This window comes from Emericellopsis atlantica, assembly GCF_019669845.1.
Source record: "Emericellopsis atlantica unplaced genomic scaffold F5Z01scaffold_2, whole genome shotgun sequence".
Lineage (NCBI taxonomy): Eukaryota > Fungi > Ascomycota > Sordariomycetes > Hypocreales > Bionectriaceae > Emericellopsis > Emericellopsis atlantica.
The window spans coordinates 453,694-477,764 of NW_025764704.1; the positions used below are offsets into that span (position 1 = coordinate 453,694).

A 24,071-nucleotide genomic window follows, 5' to 3' on the forward strand; every position below is an offset into this window, starting at 1 on the left:
ACTGTTACCATTCAGTATCAGTCCTGTCGTACCTGGGCAGTGCGTCGATCACAGCAACTGCTGTGGAGATGGCAAACCACCCGCGATTACATGGCTGTTTGAATATCAAAAAGCCCATCCAGTTGTCTACAATTCGCCCGTCGTCACTCCCCCTTTGACACGAAGCTGGCACGGATATGAAATTGTCTCGCACGATCATGCTTCCTTGACGCTGCTCAACTCACTATGCAGGGCACTGTTCTGTTGGCAATGTTGCGTCTGGTTTGCTGCTGCATGTTTGGTGCATGGAGTCTATGGACGCGCATGACATCTTGTCACAAAGCACCGCGCAGCACCAGTCGTCACTTACTACGTCAAGTCGAGGCGACCGAAGCCTCAATCTGATAAACAATGATATCTCGAAATGGTAAATCAATCACAAATTGTAGCTCAGTTTCTCAGAGCCGTCAACCCCCGTTACACCGTCAAGGCGGCCGCGGGGTCTCTGGCAACGTCTTGGAAAGGTGCATTTCGAGGCCAAGAACGTAAAATTGTTGTTGCACAAGAGCGATAATGCTGCTGCTAAAGGCTCGATATGATATGTATTCCAACTCAAGTCCACCATGTCGGCACCAACACATCCCCTCGCCTAGCCAGAACTCGCAGTTCTTCGGCGGACAGCATGTCGGCTGTGTCGAAATCGGACTTGGTCCATTTCCAACTCAACCCGAGTTTCTCTGCATTTGATGCCACGCGCTGGCAGAGTCTCTTTCTCACGGCAGCGTACAAGCTTTTCCACCTGTTCTGACGCACTCGGAAATCGATGGCGGTCCAAGCGGTTGCCTGGTTTGCCACATCGGCGATGTATTTCTCCGCCCGATTGATATCAGTTTCAACCAAGTTCACGCTATCGATTGCGTCAAGGACTGTACATCGCTTTCTGGCGAGTGACTGAGGGAGACTTCCGGCCCGGCCACTGGGAAGAAGTATCATCTGGACATCTGGGAATCCATCGAGATCGCGTGCGTCGGTGACGGCGTGTAAGAGACTCGTTTGTCGCGGAACATCGTCTGGGACAAATGCGAGTTCTTGCGAGCTGCCAGGAAACACATATTTACGTAACAGCTTCGCCGAGTCGATGTCAAGAGTCTTGACTCGCTTTGGAAGTCGCTCGGTAGATAAGCTTGCAACTGGCACGTCGGGCCCAGACAGGTCCCCGAGAAGATGGTCTAGGCTGCCGTGCATTGTGGTTGAGTCTTCTTGGTGCGTAGTAGCGAGGTCAACTCCATCGTCGACCAGTCTGCGCTTCAATGATCCTATATCTGTTGTCTGCTCAACCAACACCAATAATGCTCTCCAAAGTTCAGACTGTGCCGCTTTCGATGTCTCTTCGTATCTTCTCTTCCAGTAGGATAGTTCGTCTTGGATGCGCTTCATTTGGGACTCTTTATCGCCTAGCGCTTCCCGGAGATGCTCGATCTGACCTGCAAGATCCTTTGACGTAGCATTGCCACGATGAAACTGCGTCCCCTCGTCTTTCCCTTCCAGCTCTTGCGTTTTCTTTTGTCGTTTTATGTATGCCGAGAACAATATATGAAGAACGCGGACCATTTGCCGAGATTTCGTGATGGCCTGCGTCTCCGACATTCTCCCTCCTTTGTTCGCGAAGTCGTCCAATCCCGTTATCAAGCCAGAAAGCGGACGAGTACTGCCGTATGTAAGTGTCTCTACTGACTTACGAATAGAACATTGCTCGACAATCGTCGCGATCATTGCTAGAATCCGTCGTTGGAGATCTTGAAACTCTTTGTCGAGTCCATCGGCTCCGTCACAAGCTCTATTGTCGATCCAAGTCATCAGTTGTTCCCGATGTCTTTCATCTTCCCAAATAGCAATCATTCCATTGCTGATAGAAGAAAATATTTTCTCCTGGTCGTCAGCTGTGGCGTGGCCGTCTATGGCGCCTAATAACGCCTCGATCTGGCTCGTCCAGCAATCAACCCCTTCTCCATGTGTGTGCTGGACATCTTCAGCATGGTGTGTCAAGGGAGAATCATGAGGAACCCCTGCGGTATTTTGAGTCCCGTAATCCATGTTGCCGAACCGGCGGCGACGTGAATCATCAACCACACCCCCTGTCTCTTGATCTTCTGCTTGGTCAACGCCCTCGCAGATGCTCCCTAACAGCCATGTCGGGTCATTCACTATCCCGTTGAACGTTTCTTCGTAGTCAAAGAAGGTGTCTCGTTCCCGTGGAGACATGGACGGGGCTCTGTCCATCTTTTGACCATGAGGAGAATCAACTGATTCCGCGGCTGCACTCGAGTTACGGGCAACGGCGGCTTCCGATTCGCGTGTCTCTCCAGTCATAATTGCATCGGGCTTATATTCCAGCAAGTCGGCTTCCTCGATTATAGCGTCGGAATTCGTTGCTCTATGTGAACATGCTGGTTCAGAGTGAAGGTCGTGTTGAGGACTGACGAGTCCAAGGGGGCCCCCATTCGCGATCTTGGCGACTGACGGCCCGAAATACTCTCGCTGCCAGCGAGGCTCTTCTTCGCCAAGCTCTCTTCGATTGTCCTTGGAGCTTGTATTCGCTGATTTCGGTTTCTTTATCGGAGTCTTCGCGATTGGAGCCCCCGGGGAGGGGTTTTCGGATCTCGTCAATATCTCACCCTGTGGGGGATATCGTAGTAGTTCTCTGCCGAAATAGCATACGCAACCCGGTGTATCGTGACTAAGAAATAGATCGTTTGTTCTCAAGGATTATAAGATACGTTATGGGACATGGAGGAAATGCGACGATAGAGAACGTGGCTCTAAAGTGAGCTAATCCTCAGTCCTTATCGGTCCATATCTCATCTGAAGTCAGACTCAAGTGTCCAGCCCAGGAGAACCGTCCACGGACCCGTTGCAAGCAGTCCAGATTGCCCTACGTGAAAAAATTTTCACTTCTTCACATACTTCGGAACCGTCAGGTTCATTCTTTTGCCGTCCCTGCACGTCTCTAGATACTCGTTCTTCGAACATTTACCCAGTGCTCACGTTGTCTCTCTAGCCAATACGTTGCTTCATACGCCGATTTTCCTGAAGTAGCAATGGCTCCTAAATCGGGGGACACTCAGCGCCGACAGAGTGGCAAGACCTCCCATCCGGTGCCCGATCTACTCAATGGCGTGAACCCGTACAACCGCTCAGACTCAGGAAAGAAGTCCGCGCAAGAGCTCGACAAGCCACCAGATCTACGAAACACCATCCATCCAGATTCCGAAGAGGCTACGAGGGCCCTGCAAATTCGAACGCCGCATCGGGCAGTCGCCCGCCAACAATTCACGCTCACACCCGCGTTTCACCAGATGGAGACGACTATCTCGGGCAAGCCGGTTGACCGCATTGCCAAGGCCCTCGTCACAGAGTTCCCCGAGGAAGGACTCCGTGATCCAAAGCGGAGGAATCTTGTTGCGACCAAGCTTTGCCATCGGTCTTTGCTCCGAAACGGCATAAATCTGTCTAAGGACGCTGGGAAATACAAGGACATTATCCAGAAAGCGGCGAACGCCATATCGATTGATGACTAGGCGTCATCAAAAGGCTCCCTTTCGGATTTTCAGCCATTCAAGGAACTTCGCGGAACATACCGAGAGGCCTTTCTCCATTCTCTGCGGTACCGCGTACAGGTTGTACCTCTTGCGTCGACGCTTCTAATCTACGACGTTTGCCATACTTACAGCAGCCGTGGAAGAGGCGACAATATCATTGTCAAGATCCACGAAGAGATGAATTGGTCACAATGGATGCCCACTGCCGTTGAGGCTGAAGTAGCGGGCTGCGAAGACAATTGGTTCCCTGTGCCGTTCAACGCTAAGTTGCAACGTCAGTATGTTGAATGGGTTGACAAATCTTACACGAAGACATCGACTCTGGATTTCTCTGACGCGCAAGAGCTCTTGTCGACACCTCGGTGCACGGTAAAGGAGGTCACCCCGACACAGACAAGAGCCACTGTGCCTGAGTCGTCGGCAAAAAAGCCATCTCCTTTGAAGAATGTTTCATCGGCTGAGGGATCTTCAGACAAGGGTGCTGCCGTGGTAAAGACTCCTGCGATGGACTGCCGCGAGTTCGTTGCCGCAGTTCTGGCCAAACACACGACGGACCCAGGCGCCCGTCTCACCAACATGTTTCAGCAATGCATGGAAAGTCGGGATGGGTCAGTTCCCAAGCATCCGCTTCAGCGTCAAGAGAACGTGCAGAAGCAGTACACGCTTCGTGAAGGAGAGGGTGCATATAACAAGGTCCAAAACGTCATTGAAAAGTTTGCCGAGTGTTCGGACAACGAGGTGACGCAGGTGTTGGAATATATCAAGCTCATCACTCTGGCTGTTTTGCCGGTTCAAAAAAGAGGGAACTTAGGCCGTTGGTTGCGCAAGAACATGCGTCCTCACGGTGACCGACTATCTGCCCTGGACGAAGCGCTTGATGAGTGGGAGGACAAGGACGCCCTCCCGTCTTTCACATACGTTGAGAAAACCTTACTAGCACCAGCCACAATCGCTCAGCCATTGGATTTCGTCGCAGAGCAGCTTCTCAACGGCTGCTCGGACAAGGAGAAGGCTCAAAAAGCTGCCTACATGACTTATCTAATGGCGGAGGTTCACTACAAGGAAACCAGAGATTGGCAGGAAAAGACTCAGGGTCTGTTGAAGCGGAACAAAGAGCTCGAGACTCGTCTTTCGGAAGCTGAGGAAAGCCTCGTCAAGGCGAAGGTTCAGATACCCCCCGACGCTCAGACGTTATTGGACTTGGCCACGAAGATAGAAAATGACGGCAACAACAAGCTCAACAAGATACTCCAGACTATTGAACGCCTATTCGCTTCTTCATTGGCAAAAGACGTCGAAGCGGGCCTGGCTGGAGCGCGTGACGATGACGCCGGGTTCGGAGCGAGAGCCAGTGCTCCTCCAACGGGTAAGTCTTCTATCGCAAAATCGTATCAAGGCTAATCAGAGTGAAATAGGTAGCGTACAGACACCCACAACGATTCTTGGAGCTTTTGGCTCCAGAAGCGAGGCTCCTCGTGCGTTGCCTCTGTCTTCGCCATTCTCGATGCCTTCCAATGAAAGCCTGTCCTTCCGAAATGCGACATTCGACACGGTGACTAGGAGAATATCGAACCCAACATTGCCAAAGCTTCTCCCGGACTCCAATGTTCCCATACCCAACGCCGACATCTTCTCTGGCAAGCGAAAGCCAGATTCGGAGATGACAGAGTCGGCAAAGCGTCACTGTAGCGACACGTTCTCCGTCCCGAATCAACCAGTTGAGCTAGTTGACACTGAAGAGCAAGGAGGAGTCCGGCTGGATAACGTCCCCAGCACGACGGATCTCCAGCAGCACAAATCGCTCTTCGGTAACCCAGCTAAAGAGGAAGAGGTCCTCAAAATCGCTCAGACCGCCAAAATAGGCGGCGACGACAGCAGAGACTACTCGGCCTTCTGCAAGAACGTTGGGAAGGACACGGACGGCGCGTCTCACCATGTCGTCGACTCTGTACCGTTGAGAGAGTTCTGGGGCATCCGAATGGTGTATCTCCTCAAGGTCCAGGACGAGCGAGTAGACGACGACGAGGTGTATGAGCAGGCGCTGGAACTGACCGGCACGGATAAGCTCCTGAAGTTCGTCAGCCTAATGGCGAACCGCATTGCGGCGAAGACAATGGCTAGGAATGCCGGCATTCTCCCTTTCGGATACACCGCACCATTCGACACCTACTACACGAAGGTGCGCGAACGTATTATCAAAAGATTATCCACGCTTCCGGAGCATCGCGAGCTCCCCAATCTGATGGGGGACCCAGCTGTAGGCATGCTTACGCTTGAAGAAGCGTCCAAGCTTGCTTACGAGTCTGGCGAGGTTGTATACCAACCACTCACCTGATATCGTCTTGCTGAATTTTTATTGACTTTTGAACGATTCTCGACTTTCTACTCGCCGTCTGCGGTTCGCCTAGTTTTTATCAGTCGCGCGATGTCTTTTCATTTCCTTTTGTGGCGTCCAGGCGACAGTGGGCTTCAGCAGCACTTGTCCTTTTTCCGACAAGACGAGATGTGGCAGGTATGGAGGCTAAGGAGATTCTGCAGCTCAGTCAATTGCAATAAAAGAAGTATTGAAAACGCGCCATCAATCATCGCGCTTTTTCAAAGTCGTGGAACACTGGGTGAATGACTGTAGGAGCAATGTTCCCACGGACTTGCTGTCACAAGTGGCGAGCGAGTATGAGAGCATCGGAAGTGATTTCATTGAAACTTAAACAGTGATGAACAGCCTGGCAATGTATGGCGACTATCAGTAGCTGTTGTACATAGCCACATGCCTTTTCTCATCAACGACCAACAACACAGGCAGAGGCAAACTACTAGGATATGCCAGTTTTGTTTGAAGAGAGAGAAGATACAAATCTCTCTCAACACAAAGTGCATTATTTGAAAGGCTGGGCAAGCTAAAGACACGGTCAATGGTAGCGCAGTGTCCGGCCATAGACGATGAAGTCAAATGTCACCGGAAACGTGATGGTAATCGTGAGCATAGACGCCAGCGACTTGCGCTGGGCTTTAAATCATTCCCGCTGTCGAATCAAAGATCTAGTTCAATCGGAGAACTAGTTTGGTTAAAATGTATAGTCTTGTAGCAGACCTGATTCAAGGCACCGTGTTCTGACTATACATGAATTATTCCAATGGCAAGCCAACCCATTCACGTCTGACAAGACGAGACTCTCTATCACTTGCCACGAACAATTCTACGATGTGACACCCTTGAATACCAGGCAAGGCCTCGTTCGGCGTAGTATCCATCTTGTGCCAAGTGAAGCCAAGTCTGTCGTGACTAAACAGCCTGGTTCAGCACTCGCATTTTGTTCTTTCGTTCTGCAAGTGCCTGGCAAAGTTGGTCGAGGCGTTTCTGAGCAAAACTCGCCAGAGTCGCAGAAGCTTGATCACATATTCAAGTGCGTGGTCAAGCTACAGGCGTAGTGGTCGGACAGGGAAAGGCTCCTAAACAAACGAATGAGGCCATTTGGGATGCTTTCAAGGTCAATCTCAACGCTTGTTATAGCCAACGGGTTCGGATCGATGCTTTGCCTTGGACCCTTCCGGTTGTTTTGACTCGTATTTCCAGAACTCTGCAGTTTGACTCAGAATGTCCAACCTGTGCTCAGACTCATCGTGAATACTGAATGGTGAAGATCGCACATCATCGGTTGTTGATTCGTAATGTTTGATCGTGAGCGTGGAAATATGCGTAAGGCTCGTTTCGACAAATTCTGAGTAGTCAGCGATGGGATCCAGACGGATGTAGTGGATGCAACCTACACAGAAACTTGGCCATGCTGATCTTAGGGCTGGACATTGTGTCCAAGTGGCCACTTGGGCCACAGGAGTCTGATCAGGCCGTGTCAGCCTTCGGAGGGTTGCGGGCGGATGTAGTAGCTGCCGGACAAGTTGGCGCTGTGCTTGATGCGGAGTCAGACTCATGACCGCGTTGCCCAATGAAAGAGATGTCATTCGTGCTACATCATGTCTCCACTGTCCACGCCCGGGGCCAAATGGTCTCCAGTCGTCACTCCTTCTTTTCAGATCCCAGGACCCAAATTGTCGTAGTGTCATCCAAATCTCCATCCCGCCGCCCCCGGGACCGGGCCACGAGCTGTCGTCCCCCACGAACCTCCGCGAATACCAAATCTACGCGTGTATGAAAGAGCCAGCCACATCATTGAACGGGGCCGTGCGTCTGCGGAAGACGTGGCGCAGGTGGTGAGTATCTCCAGGCCTCCCCACGTTGCTGCTGCTCACCAAAAAGCAGTTGCGCATCACTGAATGTGCATCATGGCTTCCAATTGACAAATGATACGTGGTCTCGACGGTACAGCTCTACACTGGGAATGGAGGCATCCCAAGCTCGTCGTTTTCCCACTGGATGAGAAACGCCTCGATGCCATCCGGAGCGACCTGGTGAAGTTCATTGCTGAGCAATTGAACCACGGCTGCAAACACGGGGCCAACAAGACACACCAGTTGACTCACTTAGCCTTCTTTCTGGCAAATATGCAGCCCAACGCTTTCCTGGAAGTCGCTCAAGATCATGGCTGGTGGCGCCCCCAGGTGCAGGGTATTGAAAGTCAACTCGACCAACTGATCAGCTTAGGCCACAATGCACAGGCAAAGACGCTCCACCCCATTCAAATGGCTCTGGATGCGGCCGCGAAAGTGCATGAGTTGGGAACGGAGATGCAGGCTGCCTAGCCCAGCGCTCGCGTTACGATACACGTCAAACTCGAAATGGCGTTTTCATATCCAGTGAATCTGGCGACTTTCGGGGTATGTAAGTCCTTCTGACCTATGATGCGAATGGAACTGAACTGATTGTTGTGAAGGTGGACAAAAACAGCAATTCGAATAGTTATTTGACTATCCACCAGCGTGGTTAATAGCAAACGAGACGACGACACCAACGAGGTCAAACGTACTGTAAAATCCGGGAAGATTAGAAAGGGTCACCAGGTGGCGTGAGGTTGAGCAGGTGTCTGTAAGAAAGCCTTTGCCGGGGAGTGGTCCATCAGACAATGGTGTGATCTGGGTGAAGACAATTTGTGATTGATTGGCTCAAGTGGAGTGAATGGGATGCTTTCCGCTTGCTGGGCTTGTGTTGAAGACAGTGGTTAGGCCGAGAGAACAAACCTTGATCAAGAGAGACAAAGAGAAAGAGACAAAGCAGTGGTAATGACGAACGACATGGAGTCCTGACCGACTGCTTGCCGCTACAGTCAAGTCCACAGGGATCGGCATTACTGCTTTATTTGCACTAGCTCAACAAGTGAGGCCAGTCCCGACGCCCGGGCTGACCAACTCGAGGTGCTCTAAGTCGAAGAGTCCAGCTACCAACAACAAGCACCGATGGAGCATGCTCATCTGCCTGGTCAGCAATACAGGTTGCCTTCAGGGCAGCCATACGGGTACCCGCCGAACCGTCAAACACATAGACCTATAACGTACCAGCCTCCCGCTGGCAACCCGTATGACCTACCTCGGAGCCACGCATGCATTTGTCAACATGACCAGCAAGCACACGGACACCAGCAACACGGCCGCCCGGCGCCAAGTCGCTCACCAAACGTATTCCCGTCCAGGCTCACTGTCAACCTGACCATAGACAGCCGCGGCAATCTCATGTTCAATATTGGGCAGGAGTATTATGCCACCATCCACCTCGGGTTCACAACGGACAAGCTCAGTGTTTTTTCGACAGGCCCAGGCCCGTCGCAGCCACTCGTGGAGGTTGAGAGCACGGGAATGTCGGGCACAAAGGCAGACGCCAGGTGGCAGGGTGGTCAGACAGACCGCCTCAACACTCGCGATCTCGTATCAATGTCGTTCCAAGTCGATGGTCAGGTGCACAAGTGGGTCGAAACGGACAAGAGGGAGGCCAGCCACGCGCTGGGCTTTGAGTCGAAGAAGGCGCTGAAGCTTGTCGCTGGCGATAACAAGCGAGGGCAGGCTTTGGCGTATTGGGGAGAGGCCAAGGGATTCCACTACACAAAGGGGACAGGGCAGCATGCGGCGGTCGTGCATTTGGACGGGCGTGTGGGCGACGTGGCAGTTGCTGCCGTCTTGAAGTTGTGGCAATTGCGTGCGGCCAAAAAGCTAGGTGGTGCAATTAGCGTTTGATCGGAACAATTGATGTCCTATTGGTACCAATTACAGGTGCAAATTCGCCTTGGGTTGTCAAGTCAGACGCTTGCAATTGCACTGCGGTAGCTCGTGTTTGCCTTCGTCGGGGGCCGTTTGTCAGCATGCGCGGTTGTTGCCATACGCAGTTCATTCTCATTCATCGGCGCATTCTCTTCGCCTGCGTTGGTGAATTTCACCTTTTTCTTGGACCGATGGCCATATCAGAAGCCAGTCAACGATATCGAGGGGAGCTTGACGTTTCGCAACACGCTCCAAGCGCGTCCAGGCGCGTGTCGAGAGACTCGAGGCGCGCAGCGTCGAGTGAATGGGTTTCAGAAGCTTCTTGCAGGTCTCGAACTTGCGCAATTCGATACAGATCAGCATCGCTTTGCGCAGCAGGGTCTTGCTGGCAGACTAACATATGAGGTGGGCGGTGTTGGGTTGATGCACGATACACGTGAACTCCGCTGTTGTCGCGTGCATCACTGGCATGTAGGTAGGTAGGTACCTTATGCATAAAACCTACCTTACTTATGTTGCATCGTTCATTGATTTGGTCTCTTTTGAGTTCGTCAACTTGTGATACATTATTCAACATCATCCAAGTTATGACCGACCACACTCACTTCGGAAATGATAGAGCTTTGTCTGCCCTGAACATCTCACTGCTTGCGAAGGCACCTAATTTTTTCAACCCCCGTAACAACCGCATGGTGCGACACATTACCCTCAGTGTCCTGTGGAATAGACAAAGAAGCACAAAGGCAGTATGTCTTCGAAATTACTATTCTTTCAAGCATTCAGCTACCCAGGAGCATTTATATGAGAAAGCAAAGCGCCGTTGGTAATTTCTCACTCAGAGTGTAGGGTAGGTATATCTGGCTGCGCTACCCCCTGAATCCGGACTAATGAGCCTCTCGCTTACAAGTTACAACACAGTGACGGGCATACGCAAACATATGAGATATCTTGGGCGTACCACAAATGAGTCACAAGAGCGCCCCACCTATCCACTAAAAGCGCGTTGAACTCACGGCAAGTCACATGCCGCGCTGGTGAACAAGCCAAGTGGATTCAAGAGCATTCACCGTTAAAATGGGATGACCAACGTACCGCATGTGAACACGCACCAGCCCGAACAAGGCGCTTGGCCTGGGCCACTTCTGAGGTTCTCGATGCATTCTACGCGGAAATCAGGTCGTCATTAATGGCAAATTACTGCAATGAGCAGCGCAGTGACGACGTAGATCGTTGTCAGCGAGGCAAAATCAAGTGGCATATGGAAGTGTAGCTCAGGTAAGTAGTTAGTGAGTTCCGCGAATAGCTGTGTGACTCAGACATTGGTGCCTGGTGGGCCATCTCGACCTCTGTGCAACCTCATCAACTGCACTGCCTCACTCTAGGTGTTCATCCGCGTTCGAAATTGTGTACTTTGCCCTCTGAGCGAAGGTTCTGGCAAGACAGCCGCGGTATATGATGCAGCTTCATGGCTCTTGCTTACAGCATGGCTATCCGCACGACCACGATGCTCTCTTCTATAGTCTAGGACAGGTGTTCGACGTTGACGCCGAATCAGGCAAGGTTTTTGAGTTTTCAGAGTCGTAGAGGTAGGTAGTAATAGAATGGTGTACGACAGTTGTTGGTCCAGATTCCATAGACCACCGTGCACGACCAAATATTGCCAAACAGACCATTGTCCTCACCACCATGGTAAAGTCCTCACCTCTTATCGTCCGAATTCAGTCAGCACGTGCACAGAACACCATAGGTGACACATCCAAGGGCGGCGCACGCTAAACTGATTTCTAATCCCTATACTGTCCATGACTGGGCATATACACTCCACAAGCATCTTTTCATGTCCATATCTAACCCTTACACGATACATTACAACATGAAGCCACCAGACCACACAAAACTGCGACAGCTTTCGTTCCTGGTCCCTGGTCCCTGGTCTGTGCTGTTTGTCAGACATGCTTGCCTTGCTAATCATGTCCACACAATTGGCCTGCACACCGCTGCCAACGCCAAAAGCAATGATCTTCATACGATCGCGCTCTTCTTTCTTTCCTTCGCATCAGCATATTTTTCACACAGGGGAGGTTTTCGAGCTCATGTTCTTCTCTGGGTGCCTCTCTGAAAGCAACTGCTCAGCCATGCTCAATTACTTTCGCACAACATCCAATCCTATGTCTCTTCAAGGTGAGAGTCTTACAACTAGCCGGTCGACTCGCTTTTTCTAACACAAATGCAGGACTGTCCTGTTGCCTTACAGTCTCCAGTCGCCTTCTCTCACCATAGAAGTTTCCATACTGCACCCTGGTGCTCTCAGCGTCGGCCGACAACCCCTCAGGAAGCAGCAAGAAGTAGGCAAGCAGAAGATGGCTGCAGAGACAGTGAACTGCCAAGGGACGAAGGGAATCGTCGTTTTCAAAGCAACGAGTCTCCTGATCCAAGTGGTAAGTCGTGCATAGAAACTTGACATACACATTCTAACCAAAGTCAAGCATATGTTGTTCCGCCCCGTCGACCGAACCCCGACGAATCCTTTGAATATCTAGAAGAACTCACGGCTGAGACTGACCCAGAAGGGCTTATGCGGCACCACCTGACACCTCTCTCGACTAACGCGTCCCGGCCTCCGCAGTGACGACTCCGAGTCTCATCGCCTCGCAATTCAGAAGAACAGATATGCCAAAGAACGACGCATCTCGAAGAACCTCGACTCCCTTTAAAAGAAGAGCCCACCTTCCAACCGCGCTCGATTCTCACAGTTGTTGCAACCGAAAAGTAACAAGCGGAAGTCAGGATCTGCCTCCGGTTCGGCCACGAAGTGTCGCCGTAGCGGCTCGCGAGCCCCTCTCGGACAGGACGCCTTGCTCAACCACGAGGAAAATTGAGGAGTATCACTTAACACAGGCTCCCAGACCAAAGGATCCATCTTCGGCGGTGGCGAGTCTCCCCAAGATCCTCAACGTACCACCTTGGGCGAACGACATTCAGACCGACGCTCGGACCCGCAAGCTTGGAAGCTTATAGAAGGCTTGAAGAGACGAGTCACGAAAGCATCGACTACTCACCTTTCAGCACCAACATCCAGTCTGAAGAATCCCCGGCCAGATCGCATATCGTTGACAGAAAGCCACTCGAGGACCTAGGTGGCATCCAGATGGTATATGCACTGAAGGGCCAGTATCCGTCAGTAGATTCTGACGGCTCGTACTAAGACAAAGTGCGCCAATCAAAACAATTTTGAATGCCCCCGTTCAAGGCGATCTACAAGGCGGTGGTTTCGCGCATTCTGAATCTGAACACGGTAAAATGCTGTCGCCTGAGTACACAGAGGAAACCGACATGTTTCCGAGGGAATGGAATGTCTCGCATGGACACGCGCTTGCACTAGCTCGAGATGCTGGTGATAACGAGGGCGGCGTCATGGACGCAGACGATAATGGACCAAGCGATAGCGAAAGCGAGGGACGTGACGAGGGGTGAGGACGAAGACGAAATCGGGGCGGACATAAGAATGAAGACCGCACGCGGGACGTCGGCGCGAGATGGTTCGCATGCTTTTTTTACCTTATGCATTCTCCTACTTCAGCAAACCGCCTCTTTGTTGTGGTCGAGCTTGGGCGCATACTCTCATGCTCGATCAAGAGAGCTTAATCAACCGCGGGCCAACTAGATTCGTGTCGCAATCAATTCATGTTGGCATGAGTGAAGCTCGAGTGGAAGATTGTCAGCGACGCGATGATCGTGACAGCCCGTGACGCGCGCGCCAGTTGATTTCCTTGACGATGAACAGGCACCAATGTGACTGAGCTTCGCCATTTTGGAACCATCGACGCCATGCGTACATGAGCAGAAAAATTTGCCAGGCGTGAGCTTGAAGGCCTCCATGTTGTCTCGACATCGCAAGAAATTTTTTCCCTCAAGCTAAGGTACTGACTCCCGGGCGTCTGTGTCCCCCCCATTACGTGTGCTGAAACGATCCGAGTCATCACAAGCATCTCGAAAAGTGTCTGTTTTAAGGTGACGATGCTCATCGCAGTTGGAAATCGAAACGCAGAGACATCTTATGAAAAGGACCAACCCAGAGCAAAAGCTCTGGGACAAGTGATTTCGCATTGACCACATGGTCCCAGACAGAGGGACATCGTTATTCTAATGATGGACGCCTGGTTTATTTCTTAACGCACACATTTGACCATTGCCAAGGCTCCCGTGTCGTGAAAAACCAGGCGAGGACGTTGGAGCCAACGAGATCGCAATGGCGTTTTTGGCGGAAGCTGGCGTCCATTTGCACGTGTAGAAACGGCAAACACGCACTGCGCAATGCATACTTCCGTACCTGCGTTCAGGCCCCCAGAGAAGCCATACTCCGTCAGCGGCATCAGGGTACGCTGACAAGCGATGTTGGTGTTCGAGTCCGGCTTGAAGACCGAGACTCTGGACTCAGACGGGGCGACAGCGCCCTTCAGCGAGCTGACCAGACCACTGGCACCCGCCTCGGACATGATGAGAGCCTCACCTTCACCTTCCTTTAGCCCTTCCAAGCCCATCTTCGCATCTTCCGGCACGTCGTCCAAAACAGGAAGATTGCGCCCGTCAGACAGTCTGCGGCCTGAGATTGCAAATCCACCCTCAGAAAGATGGAGTGTTTTGAGCCCCTCCTTGACATAGACGCGATGCACCCGAATGTGCCAGTCAGGCCAGCTGTCCGTTGGAGGGATGAGTGTCGTTTCCACCGACACTGCTCGATCACCCCACGGATACCATTTCACGGTCGCCGACAAGACCCCAGAACACAATTCCCCTCCTCCGAGGACCACTTCTCGGAAGGAAACCTCTTCACACTTCCATTTCACCGCCCACGACTCCCGCCCATCCCTGCTGAGTGCCAGGGTGTTATCCGGCGCAATCTGTTGGATCAGAGGACCTGTGGGTACGGAAAACGCAAACGATGAAGAGTATGCAAATTTGCAATATTTGGCCTGATTGGATTTCATGGGCCAAGCAACCCATTGGCCCGGGGTCAACATGAAATGATGGTTTCCATGAGGGTGGTTACACACAATTTGTTCAGGGGCTCGTATCAAGGCCGCTGGTGGAGAGAAGGAGGGGTAACGCTCTTCATCAGAAGTCCAGAATGGATGGTCATCAGGCAATCCAACTGCTATCAACGTCTTGAGGCACCAATATGGCGACTGCGGCGAGTTGTAGTCCTCTGCCATATACATGTTCCTGGGTAAGTCAGTTGGCGTGTTTCATGTGCACAGCTCGGCGTAAATACTCACGGATACAGCCAGCCAATATTTAAAGTGCCATCCGGGTAAAAAATGTTGTCCGAGTGCCAAGCCCACCATCTCATGTGTCGCAACAGGAGGCCTTTCACCACACCTGGTGACAAGACGTGCGACATGGGTTCAGTGGCATCAGCAAAGGCCAAAGCTGCAAAGAAGCCACCGCAGGCGAAGCGATAAGTCAATGATCGCCCAAAGGGTATCGCAGCGCCTGTTTTCTCTGTGAGCATTTCTTCTTGTCACACTAGGGGGACAAACATACCTGAAGCATCAAAATAGCGCCAGAACTCTGAGCCAAAGTCGCGAGCTCTGCTACGATACTGTGCAGCCCGCGCTGGGTCAATATCACTCGCGAACCGGACGAAAAGCAATTGACTAAACTGTATCGCAAAGCTTCCCGAGTAATAGTCCGCTTGTCGGCCGATGCCGACGGTATCCCTTCTTCCTGTGCGCTCAGCCACGTCCAGCTCGCTCTGAGCCTGTTCACGGCTTTGCCAGGGCCCGTCCGCTGACCACCCATCAACCCGATAGAACGAGTCGAGAATGTCCATGTCTGCGGAGATCTCCGCTTGGACATTGCCAAGGGGCTCCCCCAAGACTTTGACGAGGGCGAGATTGGCAAAGACGCGAAACCAACGCCAATTGTTCTCGGGCATGGGGAGATTGTGAAGTGAGCGGAGCCAGGCCGCAACATTTTCCCTCTGCTTGTCTGTCATTTTCCCAAGGATTTGCTCTGGCGCCGCAAGCAGTGCGAAAGAGATTATCTCTGCTTCCACCATGCGCTGGTCAATGTCGTTCATGACGCCCCAATAGTCGGCATGCTCTGGATCAGTTCCGGAGATGAAACCATCGATCCATGGCTGTACCAGCTCTGTGATCTCAGCTTTTAGACCATCCTGGACCCCATGGTCAAGGGCTAGTAGTAGAGCTCCAACAGCCCAAAGAGGCCGGGCGAAGCCCTCCAGCTGTGCTGGGCGCTCGTCAAAGTGCGCTGCCGTCGCGCTTGGAACTGCAATTCGACCTTTGCCCTGCGAAAAATAGGGAATCAGTGGACGGAGAAGAGCGATCGTGGCTTTTATCACATCTGATCGGCTCTGGAAAGGGTTGTCGGAGAAGCCTGCAAGTCGAGGCATGGTTATCTGCTGTGTTGAGAGTAAATTGCTAAATAAAGCGGCGCGGTCACGACAGTTGACAGTTGGTCAAGAACGTTGGAGCGGGCATCAGTATGTCACAGTGATCCACTAGTGTGCATCGGGCCTCGGAGCAATGTGCCATTCCTCTCCATCTATGCAGTCTGTCACCTTTTTCTACTGCCTACCTACGTAGTACATCAATGGTGAGCACTCTGTTGAGCAGGCAAGCATTTGATCAAGGCCCCTCAGGCTCTTGTACGAACAGGTTGTTCTCACTATTTTCTGCCTGTCGCATCGCAGCAAACTTCTCTTCTTCATAATCAAACAATCGCAGGCAAAGTACGCCTCGCACACTGTTCTCGGGCCATTCATCCATAATTCGTCCACATCTTGGACCTGTACGGCTGTCGACATGGCGAGACTTCATCGAACGCTTCGGCGGAGACGCTTGCTCCATCTCACGGCGCCAAGAGCTCTCCTTCGTTTGCCGTGGGCATCGTCGCCCCGACGTGTCATACAGCCGGAACTCGTTGATGGCTCGTATAGTCCGTCTGAATCATTGGCTTCGTCTCCTTCATCGCTGTCATGGATGCTGGCGGGTCGTTGAATTGCTTGTTCGTGTTGCTGATATTGTGTTGCTATCCGACAGTTAGTTTGGGTCACAACAATCGGTCTGCGAACTTACCCCTATTATCACCATCTTCACTAGATCCGAAGATGGTCCCATGATTCGTTCGTGCAACTTCGTCGCCTGGGCCTCTCGTTCTGGAAGAAAGGCGGCTTTTATCGTTCTCAGCCTGCTCTCTCGTCAAAGACTCCGTCAACTTCAATGCCAGGTCGAGTGGGGATTCGATATCGGTAGGCACCGTGGACTTTGCGTGGAGGAGTTCTCTGTTCTTTTCAGCCAATTGACGTCGAACACTCTGAGCTTCGGCGCGCCAATAGTCGCGCTCGTGGGCGAGGTCCTGAAAGGAGTCGGCCTGCACGTCTGCCAGTAGGAAAGTCAAATGGATTGCCTTCTGTACCTTGCCTTCGTCTCTGCAACTATCGTTCAACTGCTCAGCGATGAAAACCACTGGGTTGTTGATAGCCTCCACTGATGTTTGGTCACGAGCGGGATAGTCCACGACTGTGAGGTCCCGTGGATCGCATTCGTCAAATTCTTCGTTGAGAACAGAGAGCCGCTCGCCATGCTGACGGATGTTGTGGCGCAGCCAACGAGAGATGTCCAACTTTTTCTCTCCAGGAAGCACCACCGTCGCGATTGGCTCGAGACACTCTAAGACCTGCGTCACCTCTTCCTCTGTCGATTCAACACCTGTTTCAATTATTTGGCTGATTTGTGTGTACGACTCCTCTGCTTCGCGGCGGGTGTATTGTCTCTTTGGCTGGCTCACGGACAATTTCGGATGCGGCGTCGCTAGCTCGCTGTCATTGTTCGCGATTCGTTGATATTCCTTGCCGAATCGTGAGTTTGGGTCATTGGAAACCAGCAGCATCATACTTGCTGCATGGCCACAACCGTCCACCGTGTTGCTTTCAACGTCAGACGTGCGTCGCGCGACAGGAGCCTGCGGCAGTCCCGAAAGAGCAATTTCCATGGGCGAAGTGCCGCGAGACGGAGACTTTGGGATTGTAGGGTTGAAAGGCAAAGCCTTGCGCTTGGAAGCCCGAGGGATGCTAGCCTTTGCGCCGGAGCGTGAACTTCTGTTTGGAGTTCGTGGCATCATGCGGTGAAAGCTGCTCACAGGTAAAGCAGAGGGTTGCTGGAATAGACGCAATGCGGGATAATCTTCAAAACAAAGACGTCCAAAGACAATGGTGAGAGTCTCGAAGCCAGCAATTGGAAATGATCAACCAAGAGATATGGGTTCTGTGTGCAGAGTTTGATGAAATAAGGTACCTAAGAAAAAAACCAGACTGCCTGCCTGGCTGTGTCTAGTCGCTCACAACGCGTCACCTTGACTTCGGACGATTAAGAGTGAGACGCGGCTGAGGTGAAAAGGAAAACGTGACCAAATGTTGCAGAAATTTCTTAATTCGGGAATTGTACCCTGAGTGAACTCAGACCTTTGTTTTTCAAGAATACCGAGAAATTGTCTCCGCTTCGTAGCCATGGAGCCTCGTTCCAGCAACAGTCAACGTCCCGGGAGCTCTCCGCAGCCGAAGGTTGAACGAGCAGAAACAGAAGCCGGCCCTGCTTCCTGGACTTCTCAGACCGAGGCAGGAAGTTTCAATGCTAATTCCACCATCACTGCCAGGGCAACAGAATTCGAACACACCAACGACAGCATTTCCAGAACAGCCACAGAAGCGCTCGATTCCCCATGCGAGGAGCCACAAAGCCGCGATCCCGCCTCTTCTGCAACAGACAACCTATCTGGCCGCGGTGAAAAGATGAGGGACGTGGTCGACGACCTGTGGCAACTGGCCGCAAGGTTCAACGAGACCGTTGACTATACAAAGCACAACTGGGCTGGAGATGGGATCGTTGGTCTCGATGGTGGTCACTTGGACGACATCTCATACCTGATGTCAGATGCAGAAGGAATTCCTCATCATCCTTTTTTCTCCCTTTATGATCATTGGAACACCCATGTTGCGCCGCTGTTGAGAGTCACGAGCGGCCACATAACCGAGGACGACAACGTGGAAGCCCTGGATTTGGTCACAGAACCCATGAGCACAGTCTTAGAAGGCGACCCTCATCGCAAACAACCGGTCGCTTTGATCGACAACGACCCTCGCACGGAGACTCATGGGCTCTGCGTTGAGCTGATGAAGCTTCAAGAACGGATTCAGGCAAGACTCGCGACGAATGGCGACCATTGTCCCATCTCCGGGACAACAACATCACTGCCCAATGACAACGAGAACCCCCTGTTGTGGTTTATCCATGAGCTTTACCAGCTGAGAGAAAAGGGAAAGCAGATGACGATGGTGCTGGATGCCGACACAGAATGGCAACAATTGGCTCGGACTTTGACGACAAAGCCAAACCAGATACTTTGGGTTCTGCATGCCTTCCTGTCTGCTTATCAAGCACAAACCGAAAAAGACAAGAAGACGCTAGAGGGGCGGATAACGGATCTCGAAACACGATCGACCATCTCGACTAGGAGACACGAGGCCATCGTGGCTGCCCACAAGGACGCGAAGTCCATGTTTGACGATCCCACCACGAGGCCTCTTCGATCTCATATCGAGGAACTACGGGAGGTATTGAGAAACCAGAGACTTGAGACCACGAAGGCTAAGGAAGAGGGCGCCTATTGGAAGAGGAAGTGTGAGGCGATCAGTGAAGCAGAGTCCGCTGCGGGCCTTGATGACTAGGTCATCGTCTTTGCCTCAATTTGAGCAAGTCACGAAGGTATCATAGGCTAGAACAAGAAGATTGTCACTCTGCGAGGCAGGTCTGAAAGAAAGGGGGCGTGGTCTCGACAGGTGACAGATGGTCAAGGACGAGGGACTAGACGCGCTAGGGACGGTATTATTGTGTGCTTTAATCAACATGGTCACAGTAGTTCATTACTAGTCTGCACTGGCTTCGGATGATGTGTCCAAGCACCAAATGTGACGGTTGTTAATATGTAACTTGCTGAACATTGTTGGCAGCAAACGTGATGTTGTTTTGAAACGCGTTAACTTCGGAGCCGAATAATACTTAGACGCGCCACGTTATCGTCATGAGCTCAAAATTATTATCACGTACTTGACGCACTCTTGCAAACTCTTTTCAACCCAATCTATCACACAACACCCACAACATTCTTTTGCGCACAGTATTTGGCAACGAGGAGTTCTGTACGAAAGAGACATTTGGTACCTCGTAGGTACGATTGTGGTAGTCATTAATGCGACCGAAAGCGAGAAACTCCGACTATCGCACATTCCAAATAACGATTCATACTATCGCAATTAGTTTCCTCCTCCCGAAGACTTCGAACCCACTACAAAGAACCAGCGAGCGCACTTCCGAAATCATGCAACAGCAGAGTAGACAAGCAAAAACGAAACCCCAAAACGATGAATAATAACGAACAAGTCCCAGAAGCGCCTTTTCGCAAGAAGAAAGATAAAACAACGGATCCCCAGCAAATAACGTATAGCGATGTGTCACGGACGCCCTTCCCAATGTCTTTACGCCGCGTATCGGCCATGCTTCTTCTTCCGTTGGTGGTGTCGCAAATCCTCCAAGCACTTGTAGTCTTTCTGACAAGGCTCGGCTTCTCCTGGCTTCAACCAGTCACACTTGAAAGGTCGATCCGTTGAATGGATCGCCATGTGCTGGCGGAGATGCGCCACGCTTTTCTTGTTCGCGCCGCAAACGGAGCATACGTGCTTTGCCCCGGTGGGATTGTGCGCGATATTCAGATGCTTTATTAAAGCAGACTTGCTCGACACGACGGCTTGACAGCCCGGCCACGTACACGCAACCGTCTGCCGATGCATCCTTTCGATATGCACCTTTAGATCGGCTTTCATCGAGAACGACTTTCCACAACCCGCCTCGTCGCACGGGAATAGCTTCACGCGGTCGTGGACGTTTCGCTGGTGGACTTGTAGCATGTGGACGTTCACGGCGCGGACGCCGCATTTCGGCACAGGGCATGGACACGGCCTTTCTTTCCGATGGACGGCGCTGATATGGGCCTGCAGGCCGCCCCGGTGAACAAAGCCTCTTCGGCATGTCGGACAGGGGAAACGTCGTACTTTTAAGTGGGCGAACCGAATGTGCGCGCGGAGTTGTTCCTTCTTCTGGTACGCCTTTGGACATTGCGAGCACTTATGATTCTTGGAAAGCGTCAATTTCCAGTACTCGGCGTCTGATTCCTGGTTCGTTGTCTCGGTCCGCGCGGGAAGAATCAAGCCGTCTTTTCGATGAGCCGACCGACAATGAGCTACTAGGAGTCCAACATTGCTGAATGATTGTCCATAGCTATCGAAGCAGCTTGTCCTTGTCGAATCCGGTAGGTTCTCTTCGTCAACAGTCTCCCACTGATCTATTTCAAGCAGCGGGCATTCGAATTCGATTTTTGGTGGCAGTGGTTTAGCGTCAGAGCTTACCACGCCGGTCCAAGCTTCGCCAATGTCGTCGACTGGTTTCCAGAATGGATGGGAAATCGGCATGTCTCGAAGGAGTTCAAGCTGAGACGGCCAGTCGCTCACGTTGTAATTATGCATTGCCATATTAGTGAAGCGCGCATCGACCTCGACCGTCCGTTTCGCGATGTCGATGTGTCTTAGAGGGTCGAACGACTCGTTCGGCGCCCGCTTCTCGAAACCAAGCAGCATCGCCAGGCCGTGATCTAGGCCTTTGCATAGTGAAGCGGAAAAGACATGGTTTGTCCATGGGAGAATCGGCATACTCCATCTATCCAGGGAGAAAAAGGCAATCTCCTCTATGCTAGCCGTCGGCCGTTCTGTCTTGACTTTGGTAATCCGCTGGCTGCAATAGGCGACTAACCAGTAGCATAACGTCTCGCTTGTCAGGTCCTCCTCGCCGAGGCCGGCGTCTTCTGCTTGTCGGTTACATGCTCTCTGCATTGTATTTACTATAGCTTCGGCGTATCGCAGAAGCTCAAGCCAACCCCAGCCTACGGCGACTGCATGCGCTCGCGACAAGATATGGAACGGGTAGAAGATCCGCTCTACAGGCAACGGGGACGGAATTGTGAGGAGCTCTGTATATTCTTCCCTCGTCAGCCCGTGTTTCTTGGCTATTTCCACGGCAACCTGGGCAAATTGTCGGCTGAAGCTTTTTTCTAGGTTCGTCATGTTTCTCCGCGCGCCTGACGGCCGGCGGAAAGCAAGCAAATCAAGTCCCTTTGATGGAGTTGCGAGGGCATCTGCTATCATTCTGGTACGGCGACCAGTCCGAAGCATGTCCAAACACTCAAGTCGCTCCTCCGTTGACCGATTCTCCCAGCGTTGAATTCTGGCGGTGTGTGGGCCCCCGAGGTCGACTACCTTATACATCATTGACGCATTGCACACTGCATTATACGCCCATGTCATTTTGCTTTTTGCCGTTTGGAAGTTTGGCTCCTCTGTTGCTCGCAGCCACGCCGCGATACTCGGAAGGACGACAATCGGGTGGTTCTGCTTGGCGAAGTTTAAAAATGAGGAAATCAGGGCCACGTTAGGCGCGAAATGGTATCCCACCCGACCGTTCACGACGACGACCGGCTGTACAGCCTCGATAGACAGCGAACGAGGCCCCGAGGCCATTCGAAGCGGTACGCCGAGGTAGTCGCAAGTACGCGCTACGAACCCGCTTCTAGTTTCCTCCAGCGAGCCGACCAAGATTTCCTTCAGTCTCGCCTCTTGCTCGGTAATCGCGTCCGGCGACAAGTGCTCAAACGCATCGTCTCGCCAATGGTAGTTGTATCGGACCGCATAACGGATGTGCTGGGCTACGATTGCTTGTGGTGCCGACACGACATGTTTCTGCTTAGCAAGGGGTTGTCGACCGACTCTCAGAACGCCTTTTTCGTCCGTCCACGACTCTCGGGGGTCTGGGACGGCCAGTGCCTCAAGGGCAATCTCGAAGGGATGGCTAGCTGTGGCCTCGTCGAGAAACGCAATATCGTCAATGTCGAGTTCGAAACCCTCATACTCGTCGTCCTGGTTTGGTTCGTCTGTCTCGTCGTCTACGGGCGTCTTGTCGGTGGGCTCGCCGGGCTGTTGGTCCTCGGGCCGAGCTTCTTCAGTAGTCGAACGAGCAATTTCCAACCCCAGGAGCTCTTGGTCTGACACGTCGAAGTAATTCGATTCCTCCTCCTCCGCCTGGTCGTCGTTCGTATTGACGATCTTCAGCTGGGATAGAGTGGCCTGTCCTATTAGTATCTGAGCGGACCGAAGGAACAAGAATGAACTGACCGTCGAGTCGTCTGTGTCTGCTGCTTTCGGTTGACCACAGAAGCCCTACAACGTGGTCTGCCCCTTCGCAACGGCAGCGGCCTGGAGTCGTTTCGTGGGACGACTGGACGACACCTGCCCAGTTCGTTTGAGCGGCATGACGGCCAGCGGGAAAGCGAAAGACGGGAGAATAAGAATATGGAATGATATTAAAGAATGCTGAATGCTTCATCGACTGACAATTATAATAGAAATAACGGTATACACTCATACGAAAGGCGGGTCGACGACAGCGGACTACTAGATGTACGGAAGATATCTTTCGGACACGTCCTCTAGACTGTAACTCGACTCATCGGACGCGACTCATCGGACGCGACTCATCAGACGCGACTCATCAGACGCGACTCATCGGACGCGATTTGCGCGATTATGCGGCGTGTCTTCCATTGACGCGCTGGTTCCTCACTTTCACTTCAGATTCGTGCACTTGACCTTGGGCGGGGTTGGACGACGCACCTCGACGTGGGAATTACACGCATCGTGAATCACATGGCTCGTTGGAGCGAGTCGTTGATATTCGTCGCCAGTTCAATTACGCTTGCGCCATATGGAGCCTCAAGGGGTATCATCCATTGCCCAGAGTTGAGATGCTACATGGACAAGTTATCACCAGCTAATCGGCCTTCGGAGCAATGGCCCAAGCGCCAATCACCATGGTTGTGGACTTGTCACTTGCCTAACATTGTTAGCGATCTGTTCCATCTAGTAAATGCGTGCCGTTGTCTCACTGCACTTATGCACTGTGGGGGAGCAAGGAGTTGGCATCTCGAGCCATGGTGAGCGACCATTGGGCCTTCTGATATTTATAATGCCGTACCACACATATCTGTATCCGTAGTTTATGATGATCGAAAGTTGCAGCAATGGACGCATCAATGCGTGACGAGACCGATGTGTACATGTAGCTAATATATCGACCAGGCGAGACTAGAATCTTCTGAGACCGAGCGCAATATCAGAGCATGATATTGAGACACAGTCTCGACTGCAAGGTTTGCGACTAGCCAGTG

The 24,071-nt window shown here is 52.1% G+C and overlaps 7 protein-coding genes across 7 annotated transcripts; 4 read left to right on the forward strand and 3 right to left on the reverse strand.

The window, feature by feature from the left end:
* Positions 1-331: 331 nt before the first annotated feature.
* Positions 332-2,840, reverse strand: F5Z01DRAFT_643288 (uncharacterized protein). Its single transcript, XM_046262704.1, has one exon. The coding sequence runs from the start codon at positions 2,347-2,349 to the stop codon at positions 592-594; it is 1,758 nt and encodes a 585-aa protein (XP_046122384.1). The 5' UTR covers positions 2,350-2,840; the 3' UTR covers positions 332-591.
* Positions 2,841-3,755: 915 nt separating this feature from the next.
* Positions 3,756-5,913, forward strand: F5Z01DRAFT_670179 (uncharacterized protein; the record flags this gene model as incomplete). Its single annotated transcript, XM_046264522.1, has 2 exons — positions 3,756-4,944; positions 4,994-5,913. The coding sequence occupies 2 exons, from the start codon at positions 3,756-3,758 to the stop codon at positions 5,911-5,913; spliced, it is 2,109 nt and encodes a 702-aa protein (XP_046122385.1).
* Positions 5,914-7,877: 1,964 nt separating this feature from the next.
* F5Z01DRAFT_632540 (uncharacterized protein) lies at positions 7,878-8,276 on the forward strand (the record flags this gene model as incomplete). The annotated part of the gene is made up of 1 exon (XM_046261865.1): positions 7,878-8,276. The coding sequence occupies one exon, from the start codon at positions 7,878-7,880 to the stop codon at positions 8,274-8,276; it is 399 nt and encodes a 132-aa protein (XP_046122386.1).
* Positions 8,277-8,927: 651 nt separating this feature from the next.
* Positions 8,928-9,698, forward strand: F5Z01DRAFT_632541 (uncharacterized protein; the record flags this gene model as incomplete). Its single annotated transcript, XM_046261866.1, has 1 exon — positions 8,928-9,698. The coding sequence occupies one exon, from the start codon at positions 8,928-8,930 to the stop codon at positions 9,696-9,698; it is 771 nt and encodes a 256-aa protein (XP_046122387.1).
* Positions 9,699-13,752: 4,054 nt separating this feature from the next.
* On the reverse strand, positions 13,753-16,348 carry F5Z01DRAFT_197799 (uncharacterized protein). The gene is made up of 3 exons (XM_046258066.1): positions 15,267-16,348; positions 14,999-15,215; positions 13,753-14,945 (listed from the first exon to the last, which is right to left on the reverse strand). Exons 1-3 carry the CDS (start codon positions 16,135-16,137, stop codon positions 13,892-13,894), a joined length of 2,142 nt encoding a protein of 713 aa, XP_046122388.1. The 5' UTR covers positions 16,138-16,348; the 3' UTR covers positions 13,753-13,891.
* Positions 16,349-18,059, reverse strand: F5Z01DRAFT_197798 (uncharacterized protein). Its single transcript, XM_046258065.1, has 2 exons — positions 16,823-18,059; positions 16,349-16,775 (listed from the first exon to the last, which is right to left on the reverse strand). The coding sequence occupies exons 1-2, from the start codon at positions 17,865-17,867 to the stop codon at positions 16,561-16,563; spliced, it is 1,260 nt and encodes a 419-aa protein (XP_046122389.1). The 5' UTR covers positions 17,868-18,059; the 3' UTR covers positions 16,349-16,560.
* Position 18,060: 1 nt separating this feature from the next.
* Positions 18,061-19,717, forward strand: F5Z01DRAFT_197724 (uncharacterized protein). Its single transcript, XM_046258064.1, has one exon. The coding sequence runs from the start codon at positions 18,253-18,255 to the stop codon at positions 19,468-19,470; it is 1,218 nt and encodes a 405-aa protein (XP_046122390.1). The 5' UTR covers positions 18,061-18,252; the 3' UTR covers positions 19,471-19,717.
* The last annotated feature ends 4,354 nt before the right edge of the window (positions 19,718-24,071 follow it).

Excerpts from the sequence above, each read along its gene's own strand:
- F5Z01DRAFT_197799 (XM_046258066.1), bottom strand. The coding sequence starts at position 16,137 with ATGCCTCGACTTGCAGGCTTCTCCGACAACCCTTTCCAGAGCCGATCA. Across the intron at positions 15,216-15,266 it reads GCGCTATTTTGATGCTTCAG|GCGCTGCGATACCCTTTGGG; the intron begins GTATGTTTGTCC and ends CAGAGAAAACAG. Across the intron at positions 14,946-14,998 it reads AATATTGGCTGGCTGTATCC|GAACATGTATATGGCAGAGG; the intron begins GTGAGTATTTAC and ends TGACTTACCCAG.
- F5Z01DRAFT_643288 (XM_046262704.1), bottom strand. The coding sequence starts at position 2,349 with ATGACTGGAGAGACACGCGAATCGGAAGCCGCCGTTGCCCGTAACTCG.
- F5Z01DRAFT_197724 (XM_046258064.1), top strand. The coding sequence starts at position 18,253 with ATGGAGCCTCGTTCCAGCAACAGTCAACGTCCCGGGAGCTCTCCGCAG.
- F5Z01DRAFT_197798 (XM_046258065.1), bottom strand. The coding sequence starts at position 17,867 with ATGATGCCACGAACTCCAAACAGAAGTTCACGCTCCGGCGCAAAGGCT. Across the intron at positions 16,776-16,822 it reads TGAAGATGGTGATAATAGGG|CAACACAATATCAGCAACAC; the intron begins GTAAGTTCGCAG and ends ACTGTCGGATAG.